Source organism: Durio zibethinus, chromosome 9, assembly GCF_047325235.1.
Source record: "Durio zibethinus cultivar Kanyao isolate XHJ-2024 chromosome 9, ASM4732523v1, whole genome shotgun sequence".
NCBI lineage: Eukaryota > Viridiplantae > Streptophyta > Magnoliopsida > Malvales > Malvaceae > Durio > Durio zibethinus.
In genome coordinates, this window is record NC_143170.1 from 4570997 (window position 1) to 4597534 (window position 26538).

Consider the following 26538-nt stretch of genomic DNA (forward strand, 5'->3'; position numbering starts at 1 on the left):
ATTTTCGACTTGAGTCTTTCTTTTTATTATTCTTTTTTTCTCTTTTTTTTCTTTCTTTTTCTTTCTTTTTTTTTTTTTTTTACTTTTTTCTTTCTTTTTTTTTTCTTTTACTTTTTTTCTTTCTTTTTTTTTCAAGCATAGTATTTTTTCATAGCATTAGAATTTATAGGATAAGAAAAATCATCTCCATATATTTCAGTCAATATCAATGCTCTACCTGAGAAAGTTTGTTTCACTACATATTGTTCTTCATAATTCAGAGTATATTTTTTTCTATTATCATGTTAGCTTGAGAGAATTCTTTTCAAGACCAACTATCCTTCCCGAAAGCCACAAGGTCAAACTTTTTTATCATGAGCCCTCATCATTCTTCTTTGATATAGCTAACAATGACACAGCATTGTTAATTTTTTTTGATGAAATTTAACTGTTTATATCGCTCTCGAATCCATTCAGTCTCTTTCAGTTCAACTTCTTTTAAAACTTTTAAAGATAGGATCTTTACTTCTACTGACAATATAACTTTCATTCCATAAATAAAAGAAAATGTGGTTGCCCCAGTAGAGATACACATCGATGTTCGATATGTATGTTACGTAAATGGCAACTTCTCATGTCAATCTTTATAGGTCTCAATCATTTTCTCAAGAAGTATATTCTTGTTTGCTGTCTCAACTACCCCATTCATTTTCAGATGGTATGGCATTGAATTATGATGCTTGATCTTGTACTAAGCACATATTTCCTGCATCATCTTACTATTTAGATTCTTGATATTATCTGAAATAATTCTTTTTGAAAGTCCATATCTATAAATAATCTATCTATTTATGAACTTACAAATCATAGATTATGTCACACTTCCAAATGATGCTACTTTCATCTATTTTGTGAAATAATCTATCATCATGAAAATGAACCTATACCCATTAGAAGCCTTTGGGGTAATAGGACCAATGACATATATGCTCCATATAGAGAATGGACAGGGTGGTGCCAAAACATATAAAATAGATGACAGAGCATGGATCTTATCAGCATAGATCTAACACTTGTGATATTTTTTAGCATAGTTAATACAATCGTTCTTCATTGTTAACCAATAGTACCCAACTCTCATGATATGTCTTGTCATCATATGTCTATTGGCATGTGCCCTACATATTTTATCATGCATCTCTTTAATAATTTTTTTTACCTCGACCTTATTTACACATCTTAATAATACTTGATCATAGCTCTTTTTATACAAAACATCTCCATCTAGGAAGAAACTCATAGCTAGTCTTCGGATGATCTTTTTATCATTTTTAATTACTTAAATGGGGTATTGATGGTTTTTAATATACTACAAGATATCATAATACCAAGGCTTTCCATCTTCTTCCTCTTCTACATTAGAGCAATGAGCTGACACATCATTGACATCTAGTTTGATGGGTCGAATATCGATATTATCACTAATTTGAACCATTGCTACTAAAATAGCCAATGCATCGATAATCAGATTCTTCTCTAAAGGTAAATGATCAAACTGAATATCTTCAAACTGCTTGATCAACTCTATGATATACTTATGATATCTTCAAACTGAATATAGACTTTTTGATTTAAATACTAATGTTATTGTCGAATCTATTCATATAAAATTTTTTAAAAATAAGTTTATATGTGATACTGAAATTGATATGGAGAAACAAATTGAAATGATTCTATTGAACTTAGAAAGAGTAAAAAAATTAGAAAAGAGAACCTTTTGCCTTTTAATTTTGTTTCTCTAGATTTTATAATATTCCTAATACAAGAAAATAGAACCAAAGTACTTAATAAAACACCAATTCTAGTAAATGTAAATGAAGACCTTAAAACATTTAATGAAGCTATAACTTCAAGAGATGTTACTTTTTAGAAAGAGACTATTAATGATGAAAAAGACTCAATCATGTCCAATAATACATGGGTCTTGGTAAATTTACCTCTAGATTCTAAACTTATAGGATGTAAATGAGTATCTAGAAAGAAATATAATATAGATAGTTCTGTACAAATTTTTAAAGCAAGATTAGCTGTAAAAAGTTTTAAACAAAAGAAAGGCATAGATTATTTTGATACATATGCTTCAGTAACTAGAATAACATCCATTAGAGTTCTTATAGCTTTGGCTTCCATTTATAAATTACATGTACATCAAATTGATATTAAGATAGCCTTTTTAAATGGTGACTTAAAAGAAAAAGTATACATGGAACAACCAAAAGGCTTTATTCTTTCAGGTAATGAGAATAAAGTTTGTAAATTAATTAAGTCATTTTATGGGCTAAAGTAACCTCCTAAACAATGGCATGAAAAGTTTGATTCAACCATAGTAACCAATGGTTTTAAACATAATGGAGCAAATAAGTGCATTTACTCAAAATTTACTAAAGAATATAGAGTTATAATATATCTTTATATGGATGATATGCTAATTTTTAGTACTAATATGATTGGCATAAATGAAACCAAAAGGTATCTGATTTCTAATTTTAAAACAAAAGATTTGAATGAAGTTGATACCATTTTAAGAATCAAAGTTAAGAGATATAACAAGGGTTTCGTACTTAATCAAAGTCATTATATTGAGAAACTACTTAATAAGTTTAAATATTTTAATATAAAAGAAGCCAATACTCCATATGATATACGTATAAAATTAATAAAAAATTAAGGTTATTTAATTGCACAACTTGAATATGCTAGTGCTATTGGATGTGTTATGTATGCTATGCATTATACTAAGCTAGATATAGTTTTTGTTGTTTGCAAGTTATCAAGATATACAATTAAGTCTAATATAAGTCATTGGAAAGCCATAGGAAAAGTTTTAGGTTATCTTAAAAGAACTAAAGATTTTGGCTTATTTTATTTCGGATAGCTAACTATTTTGAAAGGATATTCAAATGCAAGTTGGATCACTAGTATAAGTAATAATAAATCCACTTCAAAATGGATGTTTACCCATGAATGTGGTGCAATTAGTTAGCCATCGAAGAAACAAACTTACATTTTACATTAAACTATGGAATCTGAATTTATAGCTTTAGCTGCAGCAGGCAAGGAAATTGAATGGCTAAGAAATTTATTAATAGATATAGAGTTGTGGCCACAACTAATGATAGCCATTTTCTTGTATTATGATAATGAAGCTACTATGTCTAAAGCTTACAGTGACATTTATAATAAAAAATCTAGACATATTAGTCTAAGACATAATTATATCAAAGAATTGATAAAAAATGGGGTGAGTACCGTAATATATGTTAAATCTGCTAACAATTTAACAGATCATTTTACCAAAGCATTACCTAGAAATTTGGTAAGAAGCACCACAAATGGAATGGGTTTAAAATTTCTTTTAAACACCAATAATGAAAACTTAACTTTGAATTAATAACCTCTAATTGTAAAGTTTAATAGGTAACAACAAGTTATTATTATGTGTCTATAAACACTAGTCAACTTATTCTAAATAATTAGAATACTAGTGTAAAACATTGTGTAGAATGAAGGATGAGATTAAACTCTTAATGGAGTTTATAATTAAATGTCTATAGCAATTGAGACATAAACAAGAAATTTCACCTATATAAACATAGAAGCGATGCCGCTTCAACAAGAAAATTGAAAACTTTCTTGTAAATGTTTATGAATAAAGATAAGCACATAGCCATAATAGTGCTAAAGTAGTTATAAACCTCTGACAAAATATTAAATAAGTATTATGTGTGTTATATCTTCAATTTTAATACTAAAAGTTGAGGTTTAATATGTAAATACTACCAACTTTGTTGGAATTCTAAGGTACATGCTAAATGAAAGTTTAAATCGAAAGATACATTCTTATATTTATAATATTTATTTGTATAAAAGATTAAAGATTAAGCACCAGTATTTCAAACTATGAGGGGATTGTTGGTAGTTTAGAATGTGGTGTATCCCACATTGAGTAGAAATATCATTTATATGTGATTTAAAAGAGATTACTTATGTTATTTAAGTAATTGAGATAAGTGTTGGAGTGGGTAAAGTCATTTGGGCTTGCTAGAAGTTTTTCTAGTGGGTCAAACAATTTTAAAAATCAAATATAGGCACTTAAACACTTGAAAATTTTGAGCTTATTTGGCAAATAGATTTAATTTTTAAATCTTTTAATTTTTTTATTTTGAAATATTACTGATTATGAATAAACATGTTTGAATAGAAAAAAATATGATGATCTGAATAAATATATCTGAATAAAAAAACATGACTATTTAAATAAAGTTTATTTAAACAAGAAAATATGACTATATAGAATGTCATAACTTTTTAAATTTGTTTGATTGGTAATTATTCATTTATTATAAATAGATCTCTCTACCTAATTAATTTCAGTACTTTTGATTTATAGAATTTTTAAGGTTTTGTTATATTCTATAAGCATAATTATCTTTTAAGATAGTGTTCTTCATACTTCAAAGCCATATTTTCTTCTTTCTTATTATTTTTGTTTTTTTTAATTTTCTAACAGCTTAGTCTTGTAAACAGCTAAAAGAATCTTGACATTGGAGACATTATTTGGTGAATAGGATTTTATGAAATAATATTTCATTTTTTTTTTAGTTGTATTAGGTTTATTTGTTATTTAATTGGTTTATAAATATTAAATTTACTTGAAAATATTATTTGATTTTAAAATTTTTTAATGATTATGAAAAAGACTGCTTATTGCTTTGAAAGTTTATTTTAAGATAATACGACTGTATAATATCTCGATATCAGGACTTGACATTCAAAACTAATTTATAATTACAATTATGTAACTTAATATTTCGAGTTAAACAAAAAGTTCGATTGAATAATTACAACGTTTTAAATTATTTTAAAACTTAATTATTCTAATTCTAATGGGTTATACTCTTTTAGTCAATTTTTTTATTATTTGAAATATCTTAAAATTATTTTTTGAACATTTAATCACTTATATTTTAAAATTAATTTTTTACTTTTTGAAAATAAAATTTATGGAAAATCAATTTTTCTAAAAATACAAAAATAAAAAAAAAAATCTTAAACCCTTAAAAATTTTAAAAGAACTAACCATTTGAGACAAAGATAGCATGCTTTAATTCCAAAATATAAGAGTTAGGGTAGCAATGCTTATAGGGATAGATTAAAAATAGTTAAAAGGCATTTTTTAAAAATTAATGAAAAGTATTTTTTTTTATCAAATTCAAAAATTTATATAGTATAATTTTTTTCTTCTTGAATGCGACTATCATCCGTATCTATTGACAGTTGTCGACATTCCCCAGCATAAAATTATCCAAAACCATATTTTTTATTGGATGAAGTCAACAACTGCAAATGAGAACAATTAGTATGCTTCTCATCAACTATGGCTAAAGATGCACTAAATCGAAGCTAAATTCTTGGCCCAACTTTAATGCATAATTCTAATGAAATTAGTTAGGGCATCACATCAATTGGCCTTGGTCCCCCCACACGCTCACACGAAACCAAAGTGGACCTATTGCTTTGTTTCTTCACGACTCCCAATGCTCACACAAAGGTTAACGGCGTTAACTTTGACAGACAAGTCAGTCAACCAAGTCAAAAGCAAGTCTTTAGCACCTTGAAACTCGCAGCCAATTAGAACTCAGACAGGCTAAGAAAATCAAAAGTCAAACCCATTTCTGTCCAATCAAATATGGCTGTGTTGTACAATACAACAGTCTTTGGGGGATTTTGAAGCACTGTTAGGAAAAGCTAACGTTAGGGGATGTCTCTGTGCCTTTGTCAATGTCAAGAGAGAGAGAGAGAGAGAGAGAGAGTGAAGTGGGTTTTGTCTGTATTCCATAAGGGGTGCGAATGTTGGAAGCTAAGGAAGCAAAGCAAAAGGCATGGCTGAAAATGGCGGCACCGCTTCACCATAATATTGCCAACTTTTTATATATAAGCAGCAAACAACAGTGGCTTGGCTTGAGAAGTGTAAAGAGGGACAAAGGGGATTGATTTGCAGGGTCGTGTAAGAATTTTTATTCAAAAAAGAGTGAAAGTAGCTTGGGATTTTAAGGTTGTCTTGTTCTGGGTTATTTTAGATGGGAAAAGTGGCATTTTGATGACATGGGTACCAGGAATAATGCTTTTGTGGATAAAGAGAAAGGGTTCGGAAGATCACCAGACCAGTGTGATGTTGGGTTGGGTTTGAGGATGCAGCAACAAGTTGATGAATCTTGTCCAAATAAGAGCTTCATGCCAATGCCCCATCATCAACATCATCATCATCTTCATAATTCTTCTCATCATCAGCTTTCATCTTCTTCATGTTGTGGTGATGGATTTGATGGAGGAGCTTGTGGTGGTGGGCCCATTGTTTGCAACACAAGCAACCAGGTACCATGCACGGGCGATATATACGATGTTATAAGTGCTGCTTCTGCTTCTGTTTCTGCTGCTGCAGTGGTGTTAAAGTCACTGCACCATCACCCCTTTAACGCCAACCCTTCTTTTCCCCACAACTCCTCTGGTAAACTCCTCTGCTTTCTTCATTCATCCTTTTTCTTGTAATTTTCAATGAAGTAATTAAAGAGTATAGATTAATGACATATGTTGTTTAAACTTAGTTAATGTAGGAGAAATTGCAGCGCCTGTGAATGCTAGAGTTCCTTTTACAGCAGCTCAGTGGCAAGAGCTGGAGAGGCAGACTATGATATACAAGTACATGATGGCCACTGTCCCTGTCCCTCCTGAACTCCTTATATCTCTCACCAGAAACTCTTCAAATGGTAGTCTTTTCTTTTTCTGCCTTTGTTTAGTGTTATCAATGTAAACGTAGTGTCAAGTTGTTAGCCTTTTTTTTTTGCATTAATTACAAAATGGCGCATGCAATTTTCTTGGTGCTGATAGTGACAAAGGGGTCTTTGGAATTGGGTTTTTCGAGCAATATTAGCTCGGATCCGGAGCCTTGGAGGTGCAGAAGAACAGATGGGAAGAAATGGAGATGCTCGAGAGACGTGGCTCCTGATCAAAAATACTGTGAGCGTCACTCTCATAAGAGCCGTCCCCGTTCAAGAAAGCCTGTGGAATTGCCAAACCACACCATCAACAAACATGATCAGAAATCACATACACTTAACATGGCATCAGATAGCAGCAAACAGGCTCATAAGAATTCCCATTTCATCAATCAGACCGATCCTCATCTATTCACAGCTTCATTTGATCAACCCAGGTGGGCCTCGGGTTCCCAATGGGTTCCCAATACTCTATCTTCTCTGAATCTGATAAACATAAACCAAACTTCTATTTCCCGTTATTTTCTTACATACTAGTATATCTCTTATTCTACTAATCACAATCTGAGTATAAATGCATGACGTGGATTGTTTGTCTTATATAAGTTACTATTATAATAAGTGGTGGTTAATGGTTTATCCGTGAAGGTGCTTGGAGTGGTTCATGAAAGGGGAGACTACCGTTCCTATTGCTAGCATTTCTAACCCAGACTGGCAACACCAGCAGCATCATAAAGACCATCGCGTCAATTTGCAAGCTCATCAGAATCTAAATGAGCAGTTTAACACCAGTTTAGCATCTTTGGGAGGAACCTTGAATCTCAACCAAACACATTCACAAGAGACAAGGAGCTTTATTGATGCATGGTCAATAGCAGAGAGAGAGGTTGCTGAAATGGATGGAATTGAGAGCAAACGCCCTGTTTCTTCAAACGAGAAGCTACCACTCTCTTCTCTTACACTGTCAATGTCGGGTGGGAATGGAAACCATCAAGAAGAAGACAATGAGAATAGCGAAATGGGTGCTTTTGGTATCATGGGCTTAGCGAAGGAAAATGTGAGGACTTTGAGACCACCCCAAATGGCGGATCCTATTTCATGGATGGGTTCGCCGCCTGGTGGACCACTGGCTGAAGCATTGTGCCTTGGCATTGCAAGTAGTCAAAGCACAAATACGAGTAGCTGCAGCAAGAGCACCTGAGACGATGGCCAGTGACTAAATTTTATCTACTTATTGATAAGAGCTTTTTAACTTTGATGATGTTTGAACATTTCTATGTCGAACATGGGGTTTTTAAATTAAATAAAATAAAATGTTACTTGCTAAATGGAAATTTCCACTTTGTTTTTGGAGCTAAGAGAAAGCCCTTGTCTCTTTATGGTTTTGGAAAAGGGGCATGCTTTCGTCTCTATGCTTTTGAATTGAAGTGTAAAAATATGCGATGTTTAATTTCCATTAAAATCAATACTATCATTTATCATCAGAAGCTTTGCAGAAGGAACATGTAAACAATCTATTACTCGTCTTTTTATAGCTCATAGAAAGTACAGTACTATTCATGAATAAGGACTATATTAATTATCGTCTATTGATGTTTCCCTATGTCAATGGACATGAGAGGGAAACTTTGCTTGATTTAACCTTTTTCTTTAAAAAAAAAAAAAAAAGACAAAAGCACGTTTCCATCAATTCAGAAGCAGAATTAATTACCACCATTGACACAAACTGAAGTCTGAATCTTCAAAAATGAAAGAGAAAATTTCATTGATTTTGGGATCTAAATTTGTTCTAATTTTGGGCTTTTCATGTTTTGGTGTTGAGAAAAGAAAACAAGAGGAAAAGGCGTAGCTCTATTGGGCCAAATCACACCGACAGTCTGAGACCACAAAATTTGTTAGTAAATTCCATGCGAATATATAGTATCCACATTCTATAGTAAGTTTTAATTTCAAATTTTCAAATTAGATAAATAATGCTTAGGAATCATATCGTTCATGAAAAGCAAACGTCAATACGTCTCAATTTCTCATTTCAACCACCTTAGATCAGTGGTTGAACATGGAGAAATTTCACCCCCAAACCTTTCTGTATAATAGGAAGAGTAGAATGATTCTTTCTCCATGTCATAGTGCCCCTCAAATGCACTCTTGAAGCTAGGGCTTCTCAAGTTCTGGCTAAAGCTACTTTCAGGAGCTGGATAAGAAAGTCTCTTCTTAGCTAATGATCCACCTCGTTCCCTCTCTGGAGTTGATGGCCTTTGTCTTGGTGTACTCTGGGACCGCGCCTTAGCCTTTGCAGACTCTGTGGCAGCCATATAATTTGGCACCGTGACACCTGCATTTCCGTATCGAGACATTCCATTATTTGTGCAAAATGTGGAGGCCAAGCTAGGAGTGTTTGCTGCTGAGTAGTAGTATTTCTCTTCTTTCAGCTGGCACCGAGGGCTGGCTGAACGTGCTTGCAAAGGCTTTGTTTTGCAAGGAGAGGGTGTGGCTGGAAATTGGTTAAGAGGGAAATTGTGATGTTCTCTATGCATTGGAGAAGCAACACAGTGTGAAGTGGAAACTTGTTTGTGATTTTGACAATGGGATTTTCTGATTGTTGGAGAAGAGTAGTACTCAGGCTTGTAACTAGTATCAATTTCTACAGTCTTTATAGAATCTCTTTTATCAGTTGATGCCCTACTGTTGCTCTCCCATTGCTTTGTGGCCATCCACCTGTCAAGCCATTTTGTTCTCTCTTCTAGCTCCTTTTCATCTCCCGCAGATGAGTTCCTTCTAGATCTCCATATCTTTGAAGATGCGTTAAGATTATTAGATCATAATTACAGAACAAAAACATTCAGTGGCACCAACACTCATGAAATAATAATGACAAAAAAAAGCCAACCTGGTTAGAGAAAGCATAAGCAAGGGCCTTTTCACGTTTCAATGCAGCTTCCTTCTTGTTTTGCAACAATTCTTTGATCTCTTCGCTTGTCTGTGGTCTGTTGTCCCACTCATCTGTTATACAACTCATATCTCTGGACTGTGGCATAAAATCATTCAAACATAAAAGAGTATACCTCCAAATGAAAAAGATACAGAAACTTATTACGAAAAGAAAAAGTTCGTACTTACTTACCATGGACTTTCTACTGCGAATATCTTGCAGATATCTAGACTCCCACAAGGCATTGGCTTCAGCAAACATAGACTTTCTGCACTCTTCATATGAAAGCCTTGGACGCTGTTTATCGAGCACTCGATCCTGTACTCGAACCAAAGATTGCATGCATTTTAGTGCCAACTTTGCTTGCCTTCTGATATTGTGTCCTCTCACTAAAGCTTGAAGCTTCACTAGCCCCTTCAGTGCACGCAATGCTCTCCTTGCCTTCACAGAATTCATGAAAAAAGAGAGAGAGATAGTTATAGAATCTTTTAGCATTGACTAGTTAATGATTACTAATCCTCATGATTTATGTTCACTTACAAGGTAGCCTCTAAAAGCTGTCTGGATGACAATAGCAGCATAGTGTTCTCTAACACTAGCGTAATTGGAAGGCCTGTAACGAAGCCTAACGATCTCAACAGCTGCTTGAGCTGTTGCCACAGCAGCTTCTGCTGCTGCTGCAGTGGCCGCTGCAACCGCAACTGCGTGCCTTTGCTCTGCAACATCCAATGCAGGATTCACATGTATAGTTCTGGTAGCTTCTGCTGCTGTCTTTGCTTCATATTGTTGAACATGATTGATATTACTAGGCCTTCTAAAAAGCCATCTTCTTTTCTCCCTCTTCTGCACCAAGTAATAATTTAAAATTTATTGTAAATGGAAGAGAACACGCTAAACACAGAAAACTATAGATGCAGTTCTTAATTACTAGTATTACCTTTTCTTCCTCTTCCTGCTCACATTCCTCTTCTCTTCTTCTGCTACTCTTTTTCTCATAATCTTTGGCTGGAGACCTGAAGGCCTTTTTCACTATTGACAGCCACGAGGTAACGGTTTTCTTTCCCATGGTCAGGTACAAGAAAACTTTGCTGCATTCAAAGATAATAAGGAGATAGAGGAAATTAAGGGGTGTTTGTCCCAATTGATTCCCTCACAATTATGAATATTTGTGAAGGAGGGAAATGAATGAGAGAGAGAGAGACGATGATGTTCATTTGCCGCAGAATCTAACAGGGGTACGAGCTCCAACATATCTGCTAAGCGATAGGTGTTTTCTAGTGGCATGGGAGAAAACTAATGGGAAGAGTGTCAGATATTTGTCATGAACCCAGTAAAATAAACTAGCACATAATTGTGATATAGAAGATGACATGAGAAAGGGGAGACATGAGTGTTAAATGTTTTGCATAAGAATCCAAAGTCTCTTGAAAATTGCTAGGCCTTTTTGATTGATGAGAGCATATATGCTTTTATTTTCTCTTTTAAAACAACTGACCAAGCCCAATTGGCTTCACGTGTTATCAGCAGCGAAAGGAGCAGAGATCCATTAGAGGGATTACGTTATTATGTTTGAAAATTCCTCGAAAACCACCAAACACCTTAAGTACCATCTTGAACAGGGAATCCCCTTTCTGGGTAGAATAGAATGGGTGAGTTGGCTTCATTTCCCGGTAGACTGGTCAAACTCTTGCTTGGAGTTGTATTCTCTTGTCCTAGTTTCCCACATCACTTGTATCTTGTCAGAAATTCTATAAATTTAAAAACTAAAAAGTTAACTATTAAATTAATCTTTTGAACCCAATTCTGAAAGAGAGACCCCCAAATTAGATTTTGATCTCTTTGCATTTCTCAACAAGATACTTTCCGCTGAGAAGGAGACTTGTAAATTTCATTCGATTTGCTTAGAACTCGACATGATTAAATGGCCCTGGATGGAGCTAGCCTTTCTTGCTAGCTGGCAGGTTAGATTGGTAAAGCTGAAGAGTGAAGACCAATCTCATAAATTTCATTTTTCAGAAATAATATAATATCAAAACAATAATCAATTTAACAAAAGTGAAATCTCATATACATGGTTTATACTTCGATAGCCAAGTCAACCCTTGACCACAATTCAAGTTAGAAGATTGACTAATATAGTTAACATTTGTTGACCGTCGGACCAAGATCTAGCGTCTTACCAACAGCATCCGTAAGCATTTCTTCTAAATTTTTATTAAAATATTATAATTATTCGATCATAATTAAAAATTATATAAAAAATAATTATTTGAAAGTATGAGTTTTACATAAATATTTTTATAAAATTTACACCATATTGAATTATAATTAATTAATTAGATTGTGACCTAATGCGGTGTACGAAATAATTTTACTTATTTTATATATATATATTAGTATTTTTTAAAATTATATTCAAAATTTCAAAATTTATAACATCTATAAAATTTTATATCTAACTAAACTTGTCATAAAAAGTAAATTTTAAAAAAATGGCATGTCATCTCTTTACACTATCTTTATTGGTAATAATATTTATACACTTAAAATTTATATCAAATAAAAATAAGTTACATATATATTATAGAATGATGAATTAAATAATAAAAAAGTATAGGCATACTTTCACTTTTATAATCTTATTTAATTTACTATACAAAATATGAAAAATATTAGGAGATGTGTGAAAAAAATAAATTGAAAAAATATTAATTTTCATAAGAACAAATTTGTAATAGTAATAAAATATATCTTGAAAAAAAAAAGATATAAACTGAAAAAAATAAATTGCAATAGCAATATAAATCTAAAAAGCTGCAAATTGAAAAAGGAATTAATATAGCTAGTTACATTTATAGTCCTTAATGTGTAAAATAACTCTTAGATGACACTTGAGATTGAATAGATAATTTTTAAATTTATATTTTTTAAAAATTAAAAAATTAAAAATATAATAAGTGATAAAATTTAAATAAAAATTTTGCCTATTTTTTAAATATAAAATTGATAGTTAGAGTTGAGATAAATATCAGTCCTATTATTTAAAGATTTAATATGAAAAGGCTATTTGAATTTTTAATATTTTACATAAATTTTGCATAGATAATTTTTGTTTGATACAAATTGAAATAAAATAATATAGTAAGTTTTTTTAAAATTTGGATAAACTTAATTTTTATAGTTTTAAAATATGGAAAAAGATTTTCATAATTAAATAATTTATAAAATAAAGGTATCTGGTAAAAATTAAAATAATTCGGATGATACCCATATTTCAAAATTTTTATTTTAAAAAACATATCTCTAGATTAATTTGATTTGCAACTATAACTTAAATAATTTTGATATTTAAATAAATTCAATATTATCTAAAAGAAGTTATACTCTTTAACAAAAAAAAAAAAAAAAAAAAAACTATCTTACATGTCATTTAAAAAAGTTATCCACATAAATATACATGTGACAATTTTTATTATATGTCTATTTATGTTGCAATATAATAATATATATTGCAAATAATACAATTAATATGCACATACTCTAGCAAATAATATGCTCCTAACAATATCCACGTACTGTAGCAATACCTACACACATTGTAAAAAATAGGGTTAAATATAAAAATAGTCAATGTATTATGTATTTTTTGTTAGTTTGGTACTTAAAAAAATAAAATTTTTAATTTGATACTTTAACTTTCATTCCGCTATCCACTTTAGTACTTAAAGATTAATATTATTAGTCAATTTACTAATGTGACATAAACATTCAATAAGATGTTGATACATGTTAAAAAGCTCAATTAATGCCACATTATCAATTGCTATTTTAATGTTAAAAGAAAATTTCTAAAAAAAATTAATAAAATCTAAAAAATTTAATTTTTTTAAATATTGAAATAATTTAAAAAATTATTAAAAAAAATTAAATATTTAAAAAATTATGAAAACTTAAAAAATTCAAAAAATCTTAAAATTATAAAAAATCCAAAAAATTTTGAAATTTTCAAAAAAAAAAAAAAAATTAAATAAAAATAAATATTCTTAAAATTAAAAAAAAATATATTCATAAAAACTTAAAATGTTTAAAATAAAAAACTAATTTTTTTTTGGAAAATATATAAAATTTTAAAAAAATTTGTAAATATTTTTTATAATTATGAAAATTTTTCTTTTTTTTTTAATCTTGAAATTTTAATTTTTACATATTTTTTTGAATATTTTATATTTTTTAAATTTTTTGAATTTTTATTAAAATTTTAATTATTCAAAATTTATAATTTTTATAATTTTAATAATATTTAATGATTTTTTTTTAAATTTTAGAATTTTCAAATTTTTTTTTGAATTTTATATATTTTAAAAAATATATTTTTTTTAATTGTCAAAATTTTTAAAAAAATTTAGATTTTTTATTTTCAATTTTTAAGTTTTTGTGAATCTTTTTTTTGAAATTTAAGAACATTTTGTTTTTATTAATTTTTTTTATTTTTTATTAAATTTTTGAGATTTTTTGAATTTTTTAAGTTTTCATTTTTTTAATTTTTATAATTTCTAAAAATATTTAATTTTTTTTAATTTTTTATATTTTCTTAAAAATATTTAAAATTTTATAAATTTTTAAAAAATGTTTGAAATTTTCTTTTAATATTAATGTAACAATTGGTAACATGACATTGATTATATTTTTTGATAAATATCAATATTTTATTAAATATTCATGCTACATTAATAACTTGATTAATGACATTAGTTTAAAATATCAAAATAAATCACAAAATGAAAGTTGAATACTAAATTGATAGTTTTATTTTTTTAGATACCAAATTGATAAAAAATATATAATATAAAAATTAATTTTATATTTAATCCTAATGGAGCATAGATGCATCATTTTTCTTTCACTTACTCCTAAACTGTATAATCTTCACTCTTATTCTTTATTTCTTTTATATAAATTAACTTAAACATCATAAGGCATTTCGAAATCTTATATCCAATTCCTCCTAGCTTTTCTCTGTCCCAAATAACCTTCCAACAAAACACCAAGCATCCCTTCCCAAAACAACGTCAACAAACATGATACTCACAGATGCTAAATCTTCTACAGGGTGACCAATCTCATAATTGATGTTGGCGATTTTTAATCTTTCACTGTTGGTATTTCCAATAGTATTTTGTTTGTTTTGGTAGCAGGGCCTGATTAAAGGCAGGTACTCTAGTGTCAGGTCTAGTCGAAAGTCCCCACATGTTCTGTCCTTTGACGTACTTAGTCCCAATCGCATGCTTTGCTCAACTAGATTTGAATCCAGTCCCAGGGAATTGCAGGCAGCTTATTTAGTTAGATGCATTGACTCGTTCAAAATCGATTCCATTTTGAGGAATGGTTAAAACGAGCGGCCATCTCTGTTGGATGTCAATTCGGTGAGACTCTTAAAAGTTTGCTAACTGGTTGAGCTTTAAAGCTACCAATGACAAGACCTTTTTCTAAATTCTAATTCATATATAAAAATGATAATTATTTTTTTATCCGTGAATATGTTATTAAAATTGATATTTAAAAATTATAAATTTAAAAAAATTTAAATTAATAAAATTTTTTTATTAAATATATAATAGTATAAAAAAATTTTAAAGATAGATTAAACATTTTTAAAAAATTCATATATGAAAGTAATTTTACCTTCGAAATTTTTCTCTAAACACAATCGTAACGATTTAGTAAAAGAGATTTGGGGTGAAAATAAAGATATAAATGATACATTAGTACTCGTAAGTTATTCAAGTTCGATTAGAAGAAAATTTAAATTTAATTTGATTATTATCGAGTCGAATTCGAGTAGCTCGACTTATCGATCGAATTAAATTTGAGTATTTTTATATTCGATTCGAGTAATTCGCGAGTTTAATCGAGTTTTTATATTTAAATATATTTTTATTATTTTAATTAATAAATATTTTAAATCTGAGTTTGAGTTTGAACATGAATAATTAAATTTTTATTGAGTATATAAATTAAGTTTATTTTTATATATTAATTAAATTTAATCGAACGAATTTGAGTAACTCAAATTCGATCACAAATCAAATTCAAACTTAAAAAATAAAATTCGATCGAATTCGAATCAAGTATCAAATTTTAAATTATAAGTCGAATTCAAATTTAAGCTTCTCGTTCAATTTTACTCCATTTAATTACACCCTGATAGAAAGATGAGGCTGTGGGGTCCATATCCACCAAAGCTAACGCCCACTTTTCTTTGAACTTGGGGTTTAGACCATAATAATAATGAGAATGACCCAGACAGCCTATCGTAGGTCTCAGGTGAGGCAGAAAAATCTCCGTAATGGGCAACTCAATCAAAACCCGAATTAAACACCACGGACCAATGACTATCTATTTTTAATTTGAATTAAAATTTAGCGCCCAAACCTAGGTTGCCCTTTTAATATTTATTTATTTATTAATAAAAATCATTCAAATTTTATTTTACTTATATCTGAAACTCAGTATCCAGTCTCAAAGCTCAAAAAAGGCAATCTCCTGTATCTTTGCCTTTGTCGTCTTTCTCTTTCACTTCAACAACTCTTCAAATTCTCTTTCTCAAAACGAATACCATACAAAAGGTCTTCGGTTTCTGTTTTGGGGAAGGGGGCAATGAGTTGCGTTTCCTCGAATTTGTTGAACCAGGAGGACGAGTTCACTCAACTCGGTAGCGCAGCGCTGGGTCATCACATTGTGTCGCTTACTTCCACCACGTATGGCCTGCTCACCCTTGATCCGCAGTCGCAATCCACCACTATGCCACCGCTCACCCTCGGGTCCACCTTCAATGAGTCCAAATCACTTTGGTCCGTGCCTAGACCCCTCCCTACCCGACTCGCGGTCATTAATTCCTGGGAGCTTATGTCCGGCCTTGATGCAGATAGCTTCCGTTTCTCCCCAATTTTAGCAAAAACGACTGCGTTACAAAACAGCCGGTTTCGCGATCTTCGCTGCTGGATAAATTCAAAGCCGACAGCTTCCGTTTCCCAAACACCCTGCCCCCTGAAAAGAAAACCGCTGATCCCAACTTAAACAAAAACGGCACCCTCTAGAAACCGTCTTTTTCGCGTTCTTCCCTGCTACACAAATTCGATGCAGAAAATTACATTGCCTTGAAACCATCACAGCTCGACAAGTTCGAGCAAATATGTCCGCCGAACGGGGAAAACAGAGTGGTAATTTATACGACGTCGTTGAGGGGAATCCGCAGGACATTCGAAGACTGCAATGCGGTTCGATCAGCGATTGAAAGTTACGGGATTGCTATTTGAGAACGAGACATTTCGATGGAACGAGGGTTCAAAGAAGAGTTAAGGGAATTAATGAAAGCGAAAGAGAAAGAGTCGACATATCAAACGACACCGCCTCGAGTTTTTATTAAGGGAATGTACATTGGGGGAGCAGAGGAAGTGATGAGGATCGTTAACGAAGGTTGGTTTGGGGATTTACTTAAAGGATTGCCGAAGAAAAGAACAGGGGAGGTTTGTGATGGCTGTGAGAATGTGAAATTCTTGCCGTGTTTTCGGTGCAACGGAAGCTGTAAGATGGTGGTGGTGGTGTTTGGTATATTCAATAATTTTTAACATTGAAGTGTTTGATTTCATGCTTAAATGATTTATACCTTATTTGCTGCTATCTTTCAATGGTATTTTCTTTGCCCAGGAAAAGAGTTTTGGTAATGTTAGCAATGCTGCGTTTGTTGAACATATTTAAGAGGATGATGCGCCAAATTGCTTTGAAAATTCTTTCACAAAGTTTATCTGTGGATGAATGATATAGAATCATACTCAAGAGTCATGAGTGTGGCAAGACTCGAGTTATTTGACAGGTTACCTGAATGAAACACGTGCTGATGAGTTCTTCTTAGTTCTTAGCTACGTTGTTCTGGGTACTCCTGGGAGATTCACAAAATAGGCAGTTAATTTAACTGAACATATAATGTGATAATGTTGCTTATTAGCTCTAGGTAGAGCTGGTGTTGGCCTTGCATAAGGGCAGTCATGACGGATAATTGAAAACATAAGGTATTTCGAAGGCTGGAGGATAGCATGTTGTTTGATTAGTAATCTGTTTAGTCAGCTGGAATTTGTCATTTTACATTTTGTTATCTGCATGGCATTCTGTGTAAATATGGAAATCACTATTTGATTGTTGCTACTGGGGAGGGCTTTTCCTTTGTAGTTTTACGTTTTTAACTGTGAAATCTCCTGGAGTTCTTAACCACTATCACTTGGAGAATTGAAGGTGCTAGGGAACTAATAAGCTTTAAGGACTAGAAATTGTTTCTGCCACTTTTGACCACAATGAAGAGGATGATAAAACATCAGTTATTCTACTACTCCTCTGGTACTTTCCCTGTTTTTGTTCTCTATTTTCATACTAAAGTGTTTCTCTTGATCTCATGTTTTGTTGACACACCTTGGAATTTCATTTGAGAGCCTTTTCTAATACTACAAGATTTTGCATTTTCTTTCTTCACCTCAGACTTCTTGGCAAGCACTGAAGACCTCATTTATTACTGATTTGATGAACATCTTTCAGGAAAAAATTTTGGTATAATTTGCACTTTGAGCTATCCGCAGCCTAAAAACTTCGATCTGGTGCTACGTGTTGCTCGGTAATGGTGTCGACTTTTGCTAACTCGAGAGATTCTGAATTTCTGAGTGTTGGGCAATTGATTTGGGCCATGGTGGTTTGCCTGGTTGATAGTGAGCTCAACCGTTGAGGCCCACAGCTAGTTTTACCAGTTCCAAACCCTTAGCCTTGTTCAATATTATTAAACCCTAAAAACATTAATACATAGAAAGTAGAATATGGAAATGATTCCATTTTTCCATCATCTTGAACCGATGGTTAGCTCCCTAGCCCAAAACCCTACCCAATTTATTTATAGGCTCATGATTACAAGCTAGCTATGGTACCTTTATTTCATTCTCCTGGATGTTATGTTTTGCCTTCTAATCAGGTCCCACGCACCTAACCAATTGATTTCTTCTTTAACCATTACAAAGTCGTGCTTCCACCGTATCCCTATGTATGATCCACATTGCAACTACGTAGTTACTAACTACCTTGGGCCCCGTATTTTAATGCCCCTGGAAAAATCTTCATGAAATTTTTTTATAAAAAAAAAAATTAAAGTTAAAATTTTAAATTTATTAAATATTATTTTTTTAAAAATAATTATATTAATTAATTAAATTGAATTTCAGATTTCATTCGGTTTAGGAATTATGATTTAATTTGGCTGATTTGAATTTTTTTGTATGAAAGTTTTTGGAATTTAATTGTTACATGCACGTGAATTTGTGCACCAGAGGGCAAAATAAAATATTTTTACGTAATTTACTGTTTTATTTTTAGGGAGTTTTGTATCAAATTATGTAATTAAATTAAATATTTTATTTCAGCACTCGTCTTTTAGGGAAAAAGAAAAGATGTCTTTTCCTTTAACAATGTGACCAATGTAAAAATAATAACTATGAGGAATTATAATAGCTGGTACTGGAATGTGGAAATAATTTTATTTATTATTATAGTAGTAGGTTGTGAAAAATAATTTTACGAAAAGAAAAAAAATTTGTGCAAAATTTGTTGAAGAAGACTTAGCAGGAGAGCAACAATATTTTTCAGAGTCGCAAGTCTAAAGGCCCCCAGCTTTTAGGCCGAAAAAGCTGAAATTCTTGTCCGAAAAGTCTATCAATCCTTTTGGTGTGGGATCAGTTCTGTCGGTAAACCCAAAATTATGGTTGGGCTGCTTTTCCTTTTTTAAGGAAATAATTAGATAAAAATTTAGAAATTTTTTTATTAAAATAAATTTAAAAAATTAAATTCAAAAATATAAATTGATAGATTAAATTTTTTTTATATAGATTAAGTAAGTAAATTTTAAATATTTTAAATAAATTTTGACATATTTTTAGATATATATTATTATTATTAAATAAATATAAATTAAATTTAAATTATAAATAATTTTTTATATGTTATTGATCTTCTCGTATTTCTTATTTCGTGATCCGATCAATGTGAAATGGAATCCCTTCTATCCTTGAAAATGAAAATAAAAATATTGATAATTAAAACTTTTTTTAAGACTAATATATAGTAATAAAATGTTTTATGATATATATATATATATGTAACACGTAATGCTAAAGAAACAATTAATTTTCCCTTTCAATATGATGTTAATAATTTTTATATAAATAAATAATCGTGTGATTTGTTAATAAAACATTAAATTTTTAATTTTAATAATCAGATTTCAAATTTTAATAACTTCAAATATAAAAAAAAAATTTCTATATTATACAAAGAGAATGAACTTTCGTTCAACAACTTAAAAATGCTAGTATAAAAAATTTCAACGACAAAATTATGAGAGTGGAGTGAAAAGCTTTGCATATGTATAAGATTTGAAGCAGAGTTGTAATAATACCTTGACGACCAAAGCTTCGACATTTTGGAACCCAAATGATTTTTTTCATAGACGACAATAGACCATAACCAAAACAAATACGACATTATCTTTCCAAATGATAAAAAAAAAAACACACACACACATATAAGCAATAAGCAATGATAAAAAAAATTTTGGCATTTTATTCCCAACTCATAATTCTTATCAAGAAGTATGCATATAGAGAGCGAGAATTAAATCATAGTTTATATAACAAAAATACTCCATTTTGTGGGATGCATATTGGTTTCTGCTGAATTTTATAGGATAATTATATATATTTTTAAGTATTTGATTAAGATTTGAATCTTCATTATTAAAATTAGAAATTTAACATTCTATTAATAGCAATGTGTTCACTGTATATATATTGCTTCACAATAAATTGGCATCAAGTTCTAAGTTTGAACCATGTGATAATGAATTGGAGAAAAGTGCAGGTAATTAAGATCTCTTGGTGGATGAAGATAAATGGGGAGAAAAAGAACAAAAAGAGGTGAGTTATTAATATAATAAATTAAGACTTAATAAATGGAAAGTATTCTATTATTTTATGGAATTCAAATTGCTAATTATCTAGAATTAATTAGTATAATTATAACACTTGTTTTTTCCATTGAAAATATATAACCAAATTGGGTAAAGCCATCATTTGCCCCCATATGAAACATTTTAATCCCTATGTATAGTCGTTATCCTTTCCATCAGCTTTTTCAACTTTTGTTTTTTCGATTTGGCACTTGCTAAAATTCGAAGCCCCTTTTGTTTTGTTTTTTTATTTTTTCTTTTAGTACAAGCAAGAGGAAGGAAATGAAAAGAGGGTGGAGTTCGAAGCCCGGTTCCTCCCTTTCGAGTTCCTTATCAAAATACAAAAGCATATAAAACGAAAATGGTTAAAATTTAATACTATGGACTATAATATAGAAGTATGTATCATTAGGAGAAGAATTAGGTTTAAGTAAGTTTGGTGTCGAACCCGAAACTTAATTGAGTTCATGCAATAAACTTTAATAAATAGCATTCATCAAATTTAGGTTAAAATTTCAACATTTATAAATTTTTTTTATTCTCAATCTCTTTTGTACCAAAAATAATTGAAGACACCTGTAACCATATTATACTGAAAAAAAGTAAATGTGTGTTAGTTTATATGTTAACGCGTAAATTGTAGGAATGGATATTTAGTTCACTTGTTTTGAGTAGGAGATATTTACTAGTTCATTAAGTAAACTATTAATTAGTATTGGAAAACTTTTACAATAATTTCTAATGAGAAAAACCCAAAGTTCGGAGAAAGAAATTCGCTTTCCAAATTAAGGATTACAGATGAGCAATCATGGACAATTCATGAAAGTCAAGGACCTCCACAAATTAAAGTGTTCAGGGACCATCTCTATAATATTGTCTAGTCAATTAGTATTACTTGCTCAAACTTGAATTGTATCAATTTTATTGGTGATGAAGATTAAGAAAAAGCTGAAAATGTAAACCTAACGATTAGTTTGTTGTACATCTCACATGGTATGCCTTCTTTCTCTAATCAATCAGCTTCAATATGTATATATGCAAACTAATCATGCTTAACCCAGCAATCATTGAGAGATATTTGCAACAAAAATTTATATTTTAATACGTTTTAAATTCGGACACCTACAATTTTTTCATCTCAAATTATAACGTCTTTTGTATAATAAAATGAAAAGATTTGAATGGCCAACTAATGACAATTGCAATTTGCAAATGCTCCAAAATGATTTGCTATAATTGTGATCAAGTCTCACCAAAAATCGCATTTGCAGCAACAGTACGTACTTGAACTAATTCTTTTGACTCATGAAATGAAGACACCAAACATATTTTATTTCTTTTATTTTTACAAGGCTTAAACCAGAAGCTTGAACTGATCAAAAGCATATTTTTAATTAACCAAATTTCGCCCCCTACACTAGTTGTCGCCTTAAATAAGACAACCGTTCAAAGGCCCTAATTACATAAAAACCATCTGCTTAATTGCAGTTAACAAGAAATTAGGAAGGGTTGATCCACGATGACATAGCTATATACAGTTCAAACATGTTGAAAGCATGGGACTGGTTTGAGCTAATACATGCATATTTCTGGTTCAATTGCAACGCATGACATAAATTTATGTCATAATGAAAAATGACAAGTTTACCGCTCAACATCCTCAAATTTCATTAGAAATTAACCACATATCAGTTTGAAAGAGATCAGTCAGCATTTTGGTATGTGCTTCTTCCACTTAGCCTATCGTCGTACTCATTTTAGTCAAACTATCAACATTTCTGTGTAGCGGTAGATTTAAATTTTTTTTCCAAAGTGTTCATTTATAATATATATAAAATATTATTGATGAATTTATCAATTTTATTAATAAAAAAGATATTCAAAAAAATTATTTTGGATATTGGGAAAAATTTTTCTTTTAAAATTTTTTGTTTTCCAATTTTGGAATGTGCAAAGAAAATTTTTTCTTTAAATTTTCTTGTTTTTCAATTTTTAGAAGTGTCTACGATCATCCCACCACAAGACTTGGATCCATCCATGTTTCACGCTAAATGTCTTTTCCGAATTTGCAAAAGTTTTCTCGACAAAAAAAGAGAAAAAAAAAAAGAGAATTTGCAAAAGTCTCGTGATTTTCAAACTTTTAGCAACAAATACAGTTAGAGAGATCGATCAGGGTTCAGAGAGTTATGATTGATCTTAACAGTTCCTTGTTATTATTCTTAATTAATTACTTTTTTTTATTAATGTTCTCAATATGCACTTAATTTATAGCTTTTAACAAACATAAAGTACTATTGTCTATTTGAGTTTGAATTTCCTGCATAGAAAATTAACTTTTCTTTGTTAGACTATACCGAATAATTTTTTAGGCCTTTAAGCAATATCTCATTGCAAGAAAACAAAACGTTTAGTCGTCTTAATTTATAATGACTAAAAATAATATTGCGAAATCTTATTATATTTACAATTAACTTTTTATACTTGCTGCTAAACTTAAACCAAGAAAAGGCAGATCTAATGAGTTGAATGACTCTAAATTTTTCCTTCCTTTCCTATTCTTATTTCAAAAAACATGGGAACATGCTTTGAATTTTGAAACACACAAAAACATATAATAAAATTCATTTAAACAACTATAGGAGTACTATATATGAAAATCGCCGTGATTTGAGAAAAAGCTTTAGAAAGCACCAATAATTTCCTGGTGACACCTCAAGTTCTTAGCAGACATGGACCAATTCAGTCAACTTCCACCCCAAAAGAAGAGGACCTTTTCGTTGTATCCTGATATTAAATAATTGAAACTTTGGTATAATTTTCTATTGGCCCTGGCTCGTTCGTGCTTTTCTTTTCTGTGCAACATCTTATCCTAATTCCTTAAAGATGGCGGCCTTTTATCCTCCAAATCTTGATAGGCTCTATAATGTTAGGTGAGACAACAGTATCCTTCAATTCTCAATCTTCCTCGATCGACACCACCATAACAGATTGATGGTTTTGATTAGATTTTTTTTTTTTTTTAATTTTCAAACCCTGTTCCAATGTGATGCAACCAAGTGGATATAATTATTTGTGTTTTTGGTGTGAGACCCATTGGACACATGAGACCCACATTCCAGACTCTAAAGTCAGCACTAATCTATGGTTAGACTTTGTCAAGCTTTTTTTTTAAGATAGTTAACGAATTGGGGGAGACCACAATCCCCTTAGAAATGATTACAAGCAGAAAATAACATATTAATCTCTAATCTCTATAATAACCCTTCCTCTAGAGATTATGAGTGGTGATTAGATCGATGAAATCGTTATTAAGTAAAGTATAATGACTTGACAATGCCACCCCATCTCTCATATTTCACCCTTATTTATGCAAACACATATGCATATAAATCTCTCTCTCTCTCTCTCTCTCTCTCTACTCTATATATATATATCCACATAAGCAGGCTTCTTTATATGATCTTGACATGTACTTCAATTATACCGACAGATGGCATAATGGGTCTGATGAAGATGGTGAAGATGACTTCGTCAAGCTCCATAGATCGTTCTCGTTGCCATACACCTGCGAATTCTGACTTGATCTGTGCAAATTTATGTTCGATAATTGAATAACATCATCGTGACAAAGACTGAAAACCGCATTAGGGTCACTAAAACCTGATAGTTGTTTGCTTGTCTCTACTTGACCATTTAGCTGGAATGCCACAAGTCGGTCCAGGGTGACCCAGTCATTAACGCCAATAGTTTTAGACCCATTATTATTCTCAATTACTGAACCCGTGTGATCACAAGCGCCGCCCCCTTGGTTGATTGAAGATGGTTCAGGTTCAGTCAGCAAATCTTCGATGGATAGGTAACAAGACTTGAAGCTTCTTTCTTGATCGAAGGATGGGCTACTCATGGGAAGTGAAGGGAGAGTTGGGCTTTCCAGCCTGGGGAGATGCATAAACCTTTCATGTAACCCATCGCTGATTCCTGCGTTGTTTGTGACTGGCATTCTTAGATTGTTGCTGCTGTTGGTGTTGGGGGTGTTCATGTTGCTCAATGAATCATTCTCCATCTTGCAAGTCCTTCCCATATATAGAAGAATTTGATCTAGAACCCCATCGTTGCCCGAGCAAAGCATCTGCGCCTTTGAATTCAGAGAAGTTGAGGAGGAGTTTTTTGGACTTTCTAGGGTTTTCTGATAATTCTTCTTTCTAAATACACGGCAAACCACCCAGCCATCTTCAGGCACAGAATCTCCAATTGGATTGGAAGCCTTGACCCATTTAATAATTTAATATAAGCAAAACAGATTCAGGACAGAGGATTTTGTAGCTATTAAGATTAAAAAACTGCTGCTAAAATATCAGACAGATTTGTACGAAATGCTTGATTAAGAATGATACTCCAATATTATATACATAAATTTTTTTTTTTTTTTTATGAAGGAAACGGGAGAAGATTGCTTACATTAGAGTCATGGATAGTGTTATCATCCAGCCTGTACTCGTGCATAATCCAATCAGATTTTTGTCCATGTGGAGCTCTTCCTTTATAAAAGACCAATGTCTTCCTCAATCCAATTCTTCTAAACCCACTATAGATAATCTTATCACGGCCAGTTGCTTTCCAGAACCCGGCAGCTGTTGCTCGATTAGTTCTGGTCCCCGTTGGGTATTTCTTGTCCTTGTGGCTGAAGAAGTACCAATCATTCTGTGGGGTGGATCCTATTTTGCACTTCTCTGCATAACCCACAAAAAAGCAGAACAATTACTTAAAAATCCTATAGTTATTAACTAAACTCACATGTAAATAAATGTTACTATCAGGAAAGAAGTGTTTAATTTGTTAGTACCTTGTATATCCCATGGCTCAAGCTTGTTAAGATCAACTTCCCGTATAACATCCAGGTCTATCTTTTCATAAGCCACTTTCTTTCTGAGGTAATAATGAAGAAGTTCCTCTTCTGTGGGGTGAAATCTAAAACCAGGAGGGACCTGAGACTGACCATTTATGGATAGATTCATATCTTCTGACATTATCTGATCTCTCTTCAAATCAGGAAAGAATGGTGGCTTTTCCTTGCTCAGATATATAACTGATATATATGTATAATGTTTTAAAAATAAAACTGATCAGCCAAGGGAGAGAAAGAGAGAGAAAACAGAAAGAGAAGAGGAGAGCAATAACAGGGCGGGAGAGAGGGAGGATGTGCGTAAAGGGTAATGCAATCATGATAATTTATAATGGTGGTAGGGCACGAATGGTCCAAATATGCATGAAAAGTTTGGGTATCATGGCCATTGGTGTACTTAGCTTGGTGTCTATGCCCTTGAGAAGAGCTAACCACCTAAAAACTAGAGAACTCATAGAGAAATATACAACCAAAAAAATAATAATTAATTAAAATGAGGGAATATATAGGGAAGTAGGTCCCAATATAGGTGGTAAAAAAACAGTGGGTCCTATCCCCAAAAAAAGGCGTTAGAAATGTGGGAAAGCGGGGGGCACGCCCACATCTCAACTACGACCCTCGACCTTAATATCTATGTGAATAGCACCTCTAAAACCACCTTTCTTTCCCTAAAGAATCACTCGTTTTACTTGTGCAACCACCCTCAAGTCCTCAACGACAAGAGAGCAAGAAAAAAGATGATGGGGTCGGAGCCACTGAGCTTTGATGGCCCCCTAGACCTAGAAAGACATCATGGGAATGGCCTTTGTTTGCGACTTAATTGGTTTAATTTTTCGAGCACCTAGCTAGCTAG

At 31.5% G+C, this 26538-nt stretch overlaps 3 protein-coding genes and 1 pseudogene across 4 annotated transcripts; 2 read left to right on the plus strand and 2 right to left on the minus strand.

The window, feature by feature from the left end:
• Positions 1 to 5825: 5825 nt before the first annotated feature.
• LOC111315857 (growth-regulating factor 8-like) lies at positions 5826 to 8143 on the plus strand. 2 transcript variants are annotated; one of them, XM_089765580.1, is made up of 4 exons: positions 5826 to 6547; positions 6645 to 6806; positions 6928 to 7252; positions 7464 to 8143. In XM_089765580.1, exons 1-4 carry the CDS (start codon positions 6145 to 6147, stop codon positions 8014 to 8016), a joined length of 1443 nt encoding a protein of 480 aa, XP_089621706.1. In that variant the 5' UTR covers positions 5826 to 6144; the 3' UTR covers positions 8017 to 8143. The 2 variants fall into 2 exon arrangements, with proteins under 2 accessions (XP_089621706.1, XP_022773609.1); XM_022917874.2 differs by having other exon boundaries at positions 6024 to 6547; positions 6654 to 6806.
• Positions 8144 to 8268: 125 nt separating this feature from the next.
• LOC111302741 (protein IQ-DOMAIN 17-like) lies at positions 8269 to 11076 on the minus strand. Its single transcript, XM_089765579.1, has 5 exons — positions 10685 to 11076; positions 10288 to 10590; positions 9940 to 10188; positions 9706 to 9843; positions 8269 to 9607 (listed from the first exon to the last, which is right to left on the minus strand). The coding sequence occupies exons 1-5, from the start codon at positions 10811 to 10813 to the stop codon at positions 8843 to 8845; spliced, it is 1584 nt and encodes a 527-aa protein (XP_089621705.1). The 5' UTR covers positions 10814 to 11076; the 3' UTR covers positions 8269 to 8842.
• A 5210-nt stretch (positions 11077 to 16286) lies between these two features.
• On the plus strand, positions 16287 to 17498 carry LOC111315866 (uncharacterized; annotated as a pseudogene).
• Positions 17499 to 23925: 6427 nt separating this feature from the next.
• Positions 23926 to 25988, minus strand: LOC111315877 (NAC domain-containing protein 43-like). The gene is made up of 3 exons (XM_022917893.2): positions 25626 to 25988; positions 25241 to 25512; positions 23926 to 25046 (listed from the first exon to the last, which is right to left on the minus strand). The coding sequence occupies exons 1-3, from the start codon at positions 25807 to 25809 to the stop codon at positions 24261 to 24263; spliced, it is 1242 nt and encodes a 413-aa protein (XP_022773628.2). The 5' UTR covers positions 25810 to 25988; the 3' UTR covers positions 23926 to 24260.
• Positions 25989 to 26538: the final 550 nt, after the last annotated feature.